This window comes from Carassius gibelio, chromosome A16, assembly GCF_023724105.1.
Source record: "Carassius gibelio isolate Cgi1373 ecotype wild population from Czech Republic chromosome A16, carGib1.2-hapl.c, whole genome shotgun sequence".
Lineage (NCBI taxonomy): Eukaryota > Metazoa > Chordata > Actinopteri > Cypriniformes > Cyprinidae > Carassius > Carassius gibelio.
In genome coordinates this window covers 1578194-1591062 of record NC_068386.1, presented here as the reverse complement: position 1 = coordinate 1591062, position 12869 = coordinate 1578194, and the positions used below count along the sequence as shown (strand labels likewise).

At 31.9% G+C, this 12869-nt stretch overlaps 1 protein-coding gene across 1 annotated transcript in view; it reads left to right on the top strand.

Moving 5' to 3' along the window:
• Positions 1–921: 921 nt before the first annotated feature.
• myom3 (myomesin 3) overlaps positions 922–12869 on the top strand; it is a 59991-nt gene continuing 48043 nt past the window's right edge. Inside the window, exons 1-3 of the mRNA XM_052617845.1 lie at positions 922–1141; positions 8658–8696; positions 9838–9964. Coding sequence (XP_052473805.1) covers positions 8681–8696; positions 9838–9964 — 143 coding nt within the window. The 5' untranslated portion in view covers positions 922–1141; positions 8658–8680. The remainder of the gene's footprint in view (positions 1142–8657; positions 8697–9837; positions 9965–12869) is intronic.

Genomic DNA, 12869 nt, shown 5'->3' with positions numbered 1-12869 from the left:
GTATTTATTAATATTTTGAAAATGTTCTGTTTTATCTTTGATTGTATTAAAAAAAAGTCATTTTGATGCTTTTGCCATTAATATCAGTTTTCTTATATTTCTCTTTAGCAATATTCTTTTTCTGTATTATAAATTATTAATTTAATGTTATTTATGTATTAATGTTAATGTCATTGTTATATATGTACTATTATAGAATGTATTAATATTTTTTTTTCTATTTACAGCTTTATTTTTCATTTCAGTTAATTTATTTATCAGTTTGTTTTTTTATTTTTCTATTTGCTTTAGCTTTCAGTATTTCTTTAAATAATTTCATTACTTAATTTTTCAGTTTAAAGTGTATTTTATTTATTTATTTATTTATTTATTTACTTATTATTTATTATTTGTTTTTTGTTTTTATTTCAGTTAATAAAAAAAAACTTTTAATAGTTTTTTATTTTTAATTATAGTTAGGGCTCAAATTAATAACAGTATTATGAATTTTTCTAAATAAACTATTGTTTATTTCTGTTATAAAAGTTGATAACGGGTGTTTTATCATATAATTTTTATATATTACTAATACTAAAGCAATAAACCACTCAATATCATGCATTATAATTAATTTACATCAGTTTTTAACTTACTTAAGGAAATTACAGGCGTAAATGAAGGCAAACTTGCACAGTTTTAAAGATTATTGAGATTTCTTGTGAGGAAAGCTTTATCTGGTGTCATTTCCAGATCGATATCTGATCTTACTGCAGACAGACGTGAGCGGCAGGATCTCATCTGATCTCTTCTTCAGAGGCGTTAACGCAGATCTGAGAGTTTTATATTGCTGAGATCCCAATGCATTGTTTCCACAGATCTCTTTTCCCACAATGCACTGGTCCATTGTGTCATTCCCGGTCTTCTGTCCGCTGATCTCACTGTAAGTCTATCTGGATGCTTTGAATTGATCACTGCTCCTGCTGTGGCTCTATATTTACAGCTTGAGGAGGAGTTTGTGGAGGTCATCTTCACCGCAGAGACAGAGACGCTGAGAGAGTTAAAGGAGGTGAGACAGAGGAAACAATAAGAGACTTGAACAGAAGAGCGAGAGACGGGTGAAGGTCGAGGAGGAGGAGAACATCATCTTAAAGGCCTGAAGAACGTGAGTGGATTTATAACTTCAACACTGCTTTCTCCTGCTCTTCAAGAGTTTCTTGCTTTAGTACGTACTTGAAGATCAGTGCTTGTCAAACGGTGTCTATTCTGCAAAATACTAGCAATCAGAAATTAAACTTGGCACAGTGTTTCGCTGCAGATTCATCTTTTGCTTGATAATGTGACAAAAACTAGTTCACTGTTTTGTTCATGTGATCAGATAAATGCAGTAAATATATTTACAAAACTAGCTTTCCTGTTCGTTATTTTGTGTCACGCTGAATATTGTCACATTGAAACCAGTAAGAGAGACTGTAATTAAAACGTAATTCGAAAAAAAGAGTGCAACTTGCAGCACATTTAACCCCCAAAACATCTAATGAAAGATTTAGAAATTATATTTTGTATAAAGAAAAATAAGAATGGTTTAATCTGTATTTATTTATGTATTTTTTTGTTATTTTAATTTTTTTTAATATATATATATATATATAACATACAATAATAATAATAACTAGAATTAAAAGTTAGTGAACTAACTTTGATGTTGGCTTGGCCATCTTGGCCATGGAGCAAAAGAGCCAAAGTACTTGTGTGCCCAACATTGAGTTGCCCCGCTGCAAAATTAATACAAATAATAATGCCATAAAAAAATACACCTGCAACAGTCTTTTTCCATGCTCCCTTGCTGTTTTCTTTTTTTAATAAAAAGCCTGGGCTATGATAACAGCTATGACAGGGTTGTCTAGCTGGATGTGAAATAAGTCATGCCTATTTTTCTCGTGTATGTATTTCACAGTCCTGCCACCGTCACGTTGTGGGCAACGACACACAAGATAACTGAAACAATGCATTTTAAATCAAGGAGATCATAAGGGGTCCAAGCACAATGGTTTGTATAGATGATGCAGTTACACACTGTTTAAAATTGTTTAATTTGTACTGTATGTTCATTCTATTTATTTATTTGTGCTATTTACATAATGTTTACATTTTTTTAAGTTTATGTTAATTTAAAATAGCACTGCATAGTCTTCACTGTAAGATAAAATACACAATCAAACCAAAATGTATTCAGACACCTTCAACATTTCTCACATAATCACAGTTTATTTGCTGTAGTTTAGAAACTGGTAATAATATATGACAATAACTCAGAACAAATTCATATTGATAATTTCGGATAACTTTGATAAAAAGATATGTAATGGAATCAACCAAAACTTCAGACAGCTGTCAGTATGACAATATTTACACAACTATCAATACTTTGTTGAACAGTTACCAAGCAAGAAATGCTTAATTTGGTTCAGTCTGTGGTGTGAAAAGGTTGCATTAACAATTAAAGAAAGAAACACTTAAGCAAAACATGGGCAGGTCCATAATTATTATTTTTTTAATCAATTTCACTGGTAGCCTACAGTATTAAGAATTTGTGGGTATAATATTTCACAGATCACTATTTTGCCATACTCACTTACATAAATGAACTAGTGGCCTGCACCCACTAGTAAAACAATTCTATCTGATTTTTGGATTGACTTTGGATAAATTCTTGTACTACAAGGTAAATCAGTCAAGAGCAGTGAGTGATTTACTTTCATTTTCATACATTAAAGACTCTGACAGCAGAGCTAGTAAATTAGGCGCGGTCCCTTTAAGAGACAAACGCATCCATTATGATGATACACATCCGATTTTTTTTTTTGCAACTCTTTACTTTCACTTAAGACATAACCACATACTTATTCGAACACACTTTCCAACACGGGTATTTCGACATATTTTGTATGTATTTGTTGTCGGTACAAAAGCAAGAAGACTTTGAGACGCGTCTCTGCTTGCCCTGAACAACACCGCGCTGCTGAATTGAGCTCTTTCGCTTTTCGCTCTTTTTTCTGTTTATTTAAACTGCGATTTGAATTTGTTCGTTCAGGTCCAGGAGGAAGTGAACGTCCTGAACGAGAGCTCGGTTCAGTGTTGACGCGCGGCTCTCTCTCGTGCACACGCGCCATCAGCTGCTCAGTCCAGTTTCCCGCAGTGCGGGGCTGAAGCGCGAGTTTACTGTGACGTTCCGCCTGATGATTCAGTTAGAAACCAGCTAAGACCAGCGTGACAGTGGCCAAAACTACTTTAAAACCATTTAATATATTATTCAAATTGTTTTGTGCCGTTTCGCTGCAGTGTTTTAATGTGAAAGGCTGTAAATGTGTACTTCAAGTGTTCAGAGGAATACGTCGCGAGCTCGCTGTGATGTTCAGCCTGATGATTCAGTTAGAAACCAGCTAAGACCAGCGTGACAGTGGCCAAAACTACTTTAAAACCATTTAATATATTATTCTAATTGTTTTGTGCCGTTTCGCTGCAGTGTTTTAATGTGAAAGGCTGTAAATTCTCTGTGGACTTCAAGTGTTCAGAGAAATACATTGCCAGCTCGCGAGCAGTTGGCTGCCGCGAATATATTATGTTATTACTTTAAACCAGACATGGGGACTTGTGACTTGGTGACTTGGACTCGAGTCGACTCGAGTCGCTATTTTTAGGACTTGAGACTTGACTCGGACTTGGAAGTTAAAGACTCGGGACTTGACTTGACTTGAGACACGATGACTTGAATGACTTGAGTGTTAATCACATCATGTTTTCATTTTGAATATAAAATATATAAATTATTTTTTAAAATAAAGTTGATTACTCAGCTGGAGCGCAGGCTGAGAATAGCGTCATGACTGGATCAGGACACTATCATCAGTCATGCCCTCTCTACCTTACACACACCACGCCCACTTAAATCAGATATCACATCACATCAACATGTCAGCCTGAGAGGTACCGAGGGTCATCGCTTTTGTCTTCAATAGTTCGCGCCTAAAAACGCGTGGAAAACGCTATTCGCGCCGCTTTCTCCTTCTTTCCAAAGCGCTCGGGCAGAAGTGCTCCTGGGGCGTCTGTCGTTGCTAAGCATCCATGACACGCTCTCTCTCAATGAAAACGTGGAAATTTCAGCAAAGGATAAATGGATTTGCAGCACTAAAAATCGCTCGCAGTAGCTCTGCTACTAAATTCATTTCAAAATGGCAATCCATATACAGCTATGAACAGCTGTTCCTTCATCTTAGCTGAGCTTTCAACGTTGATACGAGAAAGGATGAAGCTGATTGGTTAGTTATTGTCACATGACCCGCGGTGCGCTTGCGGCATTCTGAAAAGTTTAGATGTTGAGCGCGTTGCTTGCATTATGAGCGCGCATACCGCGCGCCTACATTGGAAATAACGAACTTGCGCGCACAGAAGACGTGATGTGAACGGCCCCTAATGATCCGCTTGCAGGCCGTCAAAAAAACGCATTCCAGGGGCGGCGCTAGGGTTGGGCTAAGGGGGCATAAGCCCCGAATATTTTGTTACCTTGTCTTTCTCATAGAGCAAAACAATTATTCAGAAAACTAATGTAGCTGCCGCGATTACCCAATCATGACAAGTGCATATTACATACATATATATATATATACAGTACAGAATATAAATATGACGTATTTTCAGTTGTTTCATACTTTTTTGTTATGTACAGTACAGACCAAAAGTTTGGACACACCTTCTCATTCAAAGAGTTTTCTTTATTTTCATGACTATGAAAATTGTAGAGTCACACTGAAGGCATCAAGGGCTATTTGAGCAAGAAGGAGAGTGATGGGGTGCTGCGCCAGATGACCTGGCCTCCACAGTCACCAGACCTGAACCCAATCCAGATGGTTTAGGGGTGAGCTGGACCACAGACAGAAGGCAAAAGGGCCAACAAGTGCTAAGCATCTCTCAGGGAACTCCTTCAAGACTGTTGGAAGACCATTTCAGGTGACCACCTCTTGAAGCTCATCAAGAGAACGCCAAGAGTGTGCAAAGCAGTAATCAAAACAAAAAGTGGCTACTTTGAAGAACCAAGAATATTACATATTTTCGGTTGTTTCACACTTTGTTATGTATATAATTCCACATGTGTTAATTAATAGTTTTGATGCCTTCAGTGTGAATCTACAATTTTCATAGTCATGAAAATAAAGAAAACTCTTTGAATGAGAAGGTGTGTCCAAACTTTTGGTCTGTACTGTACATAACAAAAAAGTATGAAACAACTGAAAATATGTCATATTTATATCCTGTACTCTGAGAGAGAGAGTGTGTGAGAGAGAGAGAGAGAGAGAGAGTGAGAGAGAGAGAGGAGAAATGTAACAGTTTAATGTTGTATGTAAACTGTGTTTGAGAGAGAGAGAGAGAGAGGTGTTCAGAGAGGAGTCTGTTGGATGTTTAGCTGTTATTTGTTTTATGGACTCAATGTTGAAAATGTAAAACATTTCAAACACTGTTGGCAGAAGTGAAAAATAAATAATTTTAGGAAGTTACAATTTTGTTTGATTCCATGATGTATTTTACTGAACATGAGTATTTACAATGCAAATCCAAATTATTTTAATTTACTGACAGTTACTTATATCTTGTTTTTTAACTTTATTAAGATCAGATTCTGCAGGTAAAATAACAATATTAAGGTGACTTGACTTGGACTTGACTTGACATAGCTTGTGACTTGACTTGACTTGACTTGCCCAAGAAAAAAATACTTGGGACTTACTTGAGACTTGAAGGTTAAGACTTGAGACTTACTTGAGACTTGCACATGTGTGACTTGGTCCCATCTCTGCTTTAAACAGTTCAGAAACATCTCAATTTAGCTCTTGGTGTGTTCTAACATGTGGATTGCGTGCAATAGCGTTTTTAAAATGTCTTAAATAGGAATGAATTCGCTTGTTGTCGGCTCCGTGTAGACAGCCTGAGCTGAGCAGCAGTGATTCTTCTCTCGTCTGACTGCTCCCCTCCCCTAAATGTCATTGCAACTGTAGGGGCGCAATTTTTCTCAGACAATGTAAGTCTATGGGTAATGAATTTTGACATTTAAAAATTAATAAAAAAAAAACTTTAAGTCTGATCAGTCTGAAAAGATATAGCACACACCACCGCTCTATCCCGCAGGTGTCTGCCGAGTTTGGGGCTTGTGGCTTTAAAGCCCTAGGAGGAGTAGCGTTCAGAATTTCTGTCAGAAAAATAATAATAAGAAAAAGAAGAAGAAGTTTAAATAGCATAACAGTATGTTGGCTTGTTGCCAAGCCAACATAATAATAAAATATGAATTCATAAAGTAAAGGGTTTTACAGCAATTATTATATATATTATATTTATATATTATGAAGAATGAAGTTTAATTTTTTTTATTCTTTTAATACATAAATTAGCATAAAATAATCTTGTACCATAAGATATAAGAGGAATCCAAATTGAAAGAAAACCTATTGCAGTCTATATTATGTAGAAGAGGTTCGGCTGGCAAATGTTTTGGGAAGACAAAACATACAAAATGGTGTGAATTTATGAATTTTGATAATTCATTTATTTATTTTGTTTATTTTAATTTCATTTTTGCATCCCAATGATAAAAATTGGAAGTGAAACATGTTGAATAAATCAATGAATGAATGAGTGAGTGAATGAGAAAATTACTTAATGAACGAATGAATGGACGAATGAACGAACGAACAAATTAATGAACGTACGAACAGATGAATGAATGAATGAACGAATGAATGAACGAACGAATGAAGGAATGAACAAATGAATGAATGAATGAATGAATGAACTAACAGATGAATGAATGAATGAAATAAAATGAATGAAAGAATGAACTAACTAATGAATAAATGAATGAATGAATGAACAAACAAATGAATGAATGAACGAATAAATCAATGAATGAATGAACGAACAAATGAACGAATTAATGAATGGATTAGTGAATGAATGAGTGAATGAATAAATAAATAAATAAATAAATAAATAAATAAATGAACGAACGAACAAACGAACGAATGAATGAATGAATGAATGAATGAATGAATGAAAGAACGAACGAATGAACAAATGAATGAATGAATTAGTGAATTAATTAATGAATGAGTGGATTCATTAATTTAGGAATGAATGAATAAATGAACGAACGAATGAATTAATGGATTAGTGAATGAATGAATGAATGAATGAATGAATAAATAAATAAATAAATAAATAAACGAACGAACAAATGAATTAATGAATGAATGAAAGAACGAACGAATGAATGAACGAATGAATGAATGAATGAACAAATGAATTAATGAAAGAATGAATGAATGAATGAATGAATGAATGAATGGATGAATTAGTGAATTAATGAATGAATGAGTGGATTCATTAATTTAGGAATTAATGAATGAATGAATAAATGAATGAACGAACGAATTAATGAATGAATTAATGAATTAATGAATGAATGACTGAATGAGTGGATTAATTAATTAACTAATAAACGAACGAGCGAATGAACGAACGAACAGATGAAAGAATGAAGTAATTAATTAATTAATTAATTAATGTATGAATAAATGAATGTATTTATGATTGATTGGAATGAATGAAAGAATGAATTAATTAATGGATTAGTGAATTAATGAATGAATAAATAAATAAATAAATAAATAAATGAATGAATGAATGAATGAATGAATGAATGAATGAATGAATGAATGAATGAATGAATGAACGAATGAATTAACAAATTAATGTAGTGAATTAATTAATTAACGTCATTTTATTATGTGTGTGTGTGTGTGTGTGTTCAACTTAAAGTTAAGTAAATAAGAAATGTTGCCTTGGTAACTACATGAAAAATGTTAAAGTTCAATATTTTATTTCATTTCATGACATCGCTATACAATCCCAGTTTAGATTATTCCAACAGACCATTCAGTTCATAAAATCTAAAAACCTGATCAACATTCAGTCGTGATTCTTTGCATTTGTGTTTCTCTGCACTCTGGACATTGTAAACCATGCAAGCAGCAGAACACCAAGATGAAAACTCCTTCCGTTTGGAGTTTATGAGTTATTTCTCATGAGCCGGTTCATCCATCACCTCCAGAGTGTTTCTCCCAACTCGTGTTTATCTGAACACACTGTTTTCATCGTGAGAGACGCTGCTGGCCTGTCTCTCTCTCTCTCTCTCTCTCACACACACACACACACACACGCACACACTCTCTCTCTCTCTCTCTCTCTCTCTCTCTCTCGGGCTGATGACAGATCAATGTTAATATGCTGCAGAGTGACCCTCTGTACCGAATGTTCAAACAAGCTCCTGATTGGGGTTGAGAGGAAAGGCCCGGGACAGGAGCCGCTGTCGTTCAGATGTAATCTGTTTAAAGCGGAGAGGAAACATGTTTCTCTGTCTGAGAGCGTAACGCAGGTGGTGGCTGTAACTCTGGGATAAATGAAGCCATCCTTCAAAGCTGACCTGATTCTGTTGTGTTGGGCAAGGGCCGTGTGTGATTTATGACTGCGGGTCTCTCACCATCACAACTAATGAAATATTATTCTCACAATAACTCACAAAGGGACTTTTAACAGGATTCTGATACAATGTATGTCCCTCTTCTCCTTTTCAGTTCTACCTGCTGTGGTGGAACTCATGAAAACAAGTTCAGGTCACATTTCACACACACACACACACACACACACACACACACACACAAAGAAAACTAAAGAAAAATATTAAGCAGTTTTCCATTTTAAAAGATTGTTACAATTAGATGGTTTAGATGATAAATTTTTTATTATTAACTTAATCTTTAATTTATTTATTTTCATGTACGCTTTTGTTTTAACATTTCATTTTATAGAATTATTATTCTTTGTATCATTTTGGAGTAAGATGTATTTAACTTTAATGAAAATAGTGCTCAATATGTATGTAAATATATATATTTTTAATGATCTGTTTTCATTTTAATTTTAAATTACTAAAGTCATAGTAATTTTATTGTGTTTTTAAATTAAAATTAGTATTTATTTTATTTTATTTAATTTTATTTTATTTTTAGTTAATGATAATAACCCTGAATTGCCCTAAAGGCTTTATTCTTATGCAAAATGTTTTTTAAATATAAAACATATTTCTTTCTTTTAAATTTGTTTTCTTGAAATACATTTAAGCTTTTCATATGTTATGTAATTTCAGTTCTTTTTTATTTTATTTCAAGTAATGAAAATGTTTCTATGGTTTTAGTTTTAGTTAATGATAATAATCCTGAATGACCTTATATATATATGGTTTGTTTAATGCTTTTTTAAATATGGTTATTTTCTTTTCTTTATATATCTATATATCTATATCTATATATCTATATATCTATATATCTATATATATATATATATATATATATATCTATATATATATATAGATATAGATATATAGATATAGATATAGATATATAGATATATATAGATATAGATATAGATATATAGATATAGATATAGATATATAGATATATATAGAGAGAGAGAGAGATTTTATTTAATGCTTTTTTTAATATGGTTTTATTTCCTTAAAACTTAATTTCTATGCAATATTATCTATATATTTTTGCCATGTGTCTTGCTCTTTACAGGTTTAACAGGTGAGATTAACTCTTTATTGTGATGCAATATTAAGACCAGGTCCACGTGCATAAGTCCTTCATTTTGCATGTGTCCAGTATAAATATGGTTTTTGGAGAGGTGATGGAAATGGGCCGTGCACCGTCCTGTATCATCACTGCTGTGTGTCTGTCTTCTGCTCACATACAGGTGCTGCCGAGAGCTTCGTCATGGCAAACAAAATCATAACCCAGCGCTGCCAGGAGGAGCAGATGGAGCAGATGTCTCACAGCATGCAGATGTCGTCCCAGATCAAGAAGAGAAAGTTCAAATCCAGGTAGAGCCACGCTGACCCTCCAAACATGCCGTGAAAATTCCCCTGCATCAGACCCCTGCATTCACACGCTTCCCAGCTTTAGGAAAGCAATGTAAATCATCAGCCGAATTAGCAGTTTTAATTAGTGAAGCTCAGTCTGGTGTCCCTGGATCAGAGAGCAGCTGAGTCAACACACCAGCTCTTATCGGCTCCTGTTCAGCTCTTCTGAGGCTTTCTAACGGACGCGACTGGAACATGTTTTCAGCGTTTACTCATCCTCGTGCTGGTTAACACATAGGATCTTCTTTCTTCTGTCAAACACAAAAGATACGTATGATAATTCATAAAACTATTGTATGCAGAATGTCGACGCTGCTCTTTTCCATTCAGTAGAAATGGCTTATGTTAAATAAAAAATAAAAAATATAAAATAAATAAAATTAAATAATAAAATATATTTTTTAATCTTAAAATAGGATACATTTCAGTGTAAAATGTGTATAGTTTTGATGAAAATACTATCATAATGCTAAATAAAGAGATAAATATTAATAAGAAGAAAATTAATGGCCCTAAAACAGGTTTGCATAATATAATATAATATAATATAATATAATATAATATAATATGCTTTGTAAAAATAAATAAATAAATAATCAATGGCCCCTTAACAGGTTAATATAATATAATATAATATAATATAATATAATATAATATAATATAATATAATATGGCAGATATTGATTTGGGTTTGATGCAGCAGTTAGTTTTTTATGACAAATGATATTGTCAATGAATAAAGACTTAGAATTTGGGTCTGTATTCACACAAAACTATCATATCTGACTTTTTGGACCAATTTTCTCTTCTGTTGCAAACATTCTGCCTAACATCACAAACAAATATTGTGAAGATGAAATGACTAAAATGCTCTTTAATGAATAACAGTGATTCATTATGTTGGGGATCATGCGTGTGGAGATCACATGACAATAACTGATGGGAAAGCAGCTGTTTCTCCCTGACATTCAGGACATGTTCTGCAGTTATTCTGAGCTCACAGAGTCACGCTGAGTCCCAGATGAACAGCAGCGTTCAAGGCCGGATTTATAACAATAGACACACACAAGCTCCTCCAAAACCAACTGCGCTGAAAGCTGGCCAGGACATTCATGCATCACTCTACTTTAATTCATCACGTTAAAAATGCACATTGCAATACAGTATAGTGCTAGTCAAAAGTCTGAAGTAATACATGTCTTTTATTGTCTTTTCTGTTTACCAAAGCTGATTCATTTGATTAAAAATACAGTAAAAATTTTGAAATATTATTACGATTTATAAAAACTGTTTTCAAAGCTGATTCATTTGATTAAAAATACAATAAAGATTTTGAAATATTATTACGATTTATAAAAACTGTTTTCAAAGCTGATTTATTTGATTAAAAATACAGTAAAAATTTTGAAATATTATTACGATTTATAAAAACTGTTTCAAAGCTGATTTATTTGATAAAAAATACAGTAAAAATTTTGAAATATTATTACGAATTATAAAAACTGTTTTCAAAGCTGATTTATTTGATTAAAAATACAGTAAAAATTTTGAAATATAAATACGATTTATAAAAACTGTTTTCAAAGCTGATTTATTTGATTTAAAAATACAGTAAAGATTTTGAAATATTATTACGATTTATAAAAACTGTTTTCAAAGCTGATTTATTTGATTTAAAAATACAGTAAAGATTTTGAAATATTATTACGATTTATAAAAACTGTTTTCAAAGCTGATTTATTTGATTAAAAATACAGTAAAAATTTTGAAATATTATTACGATTTATAAAAACTGTTTTCAAAGCTGATTTATTTGATTAAAAATACAGTAAAAATTATTTTGAAATATTATTACGATTTATAAAAACTGTTTTCAAAGCTGATTTATTTGATTAAAAATACAGTAAAAATTTTGAAATATTATTACGATTTATAAAAACTGTTTTCAAAGCTGATTTATTTGATTAAAAATACAGTAAAGATTTTGAAATATTATTACGATTTATAAAAACTGTTTTCAAAGCTGATTTATTTGATTAAAAATACAGTAAAAATTTTGAAATATTATTACGATTTATAAAAACTGTTTTCAAAGCTGATTTATTTGATTAAAAATACAGTAAAAATTTTGAAATATTATTACGATTTATAAAAACTGTTTTCATAGCTGATTTATTTGATTAAAAATACAGTAAAAATTATTTTGAAATATTATTACGATTTATAAAAACTGTTTTCAAAGCTGATTTATTTGATTAAAAATACAGTAAAAATTTTGAAATATTATTACGATTTATAAAAACTGTTTTCAAAGCTGATTTATTTGATTAAAAATACAGTAAAGATTTTGAAATATTATTACGATTTATAAAAACTGTTTTCAAAGCTGATTTATTTGATTAAAAATACAGTAAAAATGTTAAATATTATTACCATTTATAATAACAGTTTTCAGTGTGAATACATTTAAAATTTTAATTTATTCCTGTGATGTAAAGATGAATTTTCTGCATCATTACTCCAGTCTTTAGTGTCACGTGATCCTTCAGAACTCAGAATAATATGATGATTTGAAGAAATTCATACTTCTATTCATCGTGGATGCATCGAATTGATCAAAAGTGACAGTAACGGCATTTATTATATTACAAAAGATTTCTATTTCTAATAAATGCTGTTCTTTTGAACTTCCTCTTTATCTGTGAATACTGAAAAATCAAATCTATCAGTTTCCACAAAAAATATTGTTTTCAACAATTAGAAATGTTTCTGTGATATTTTCATATTTTTTTAAGGATTCAGTAACACTGAAAAAGAGAGGCATGATGCTGAAAATACAGCTGCGACTCACAGAAATAAATAGTAT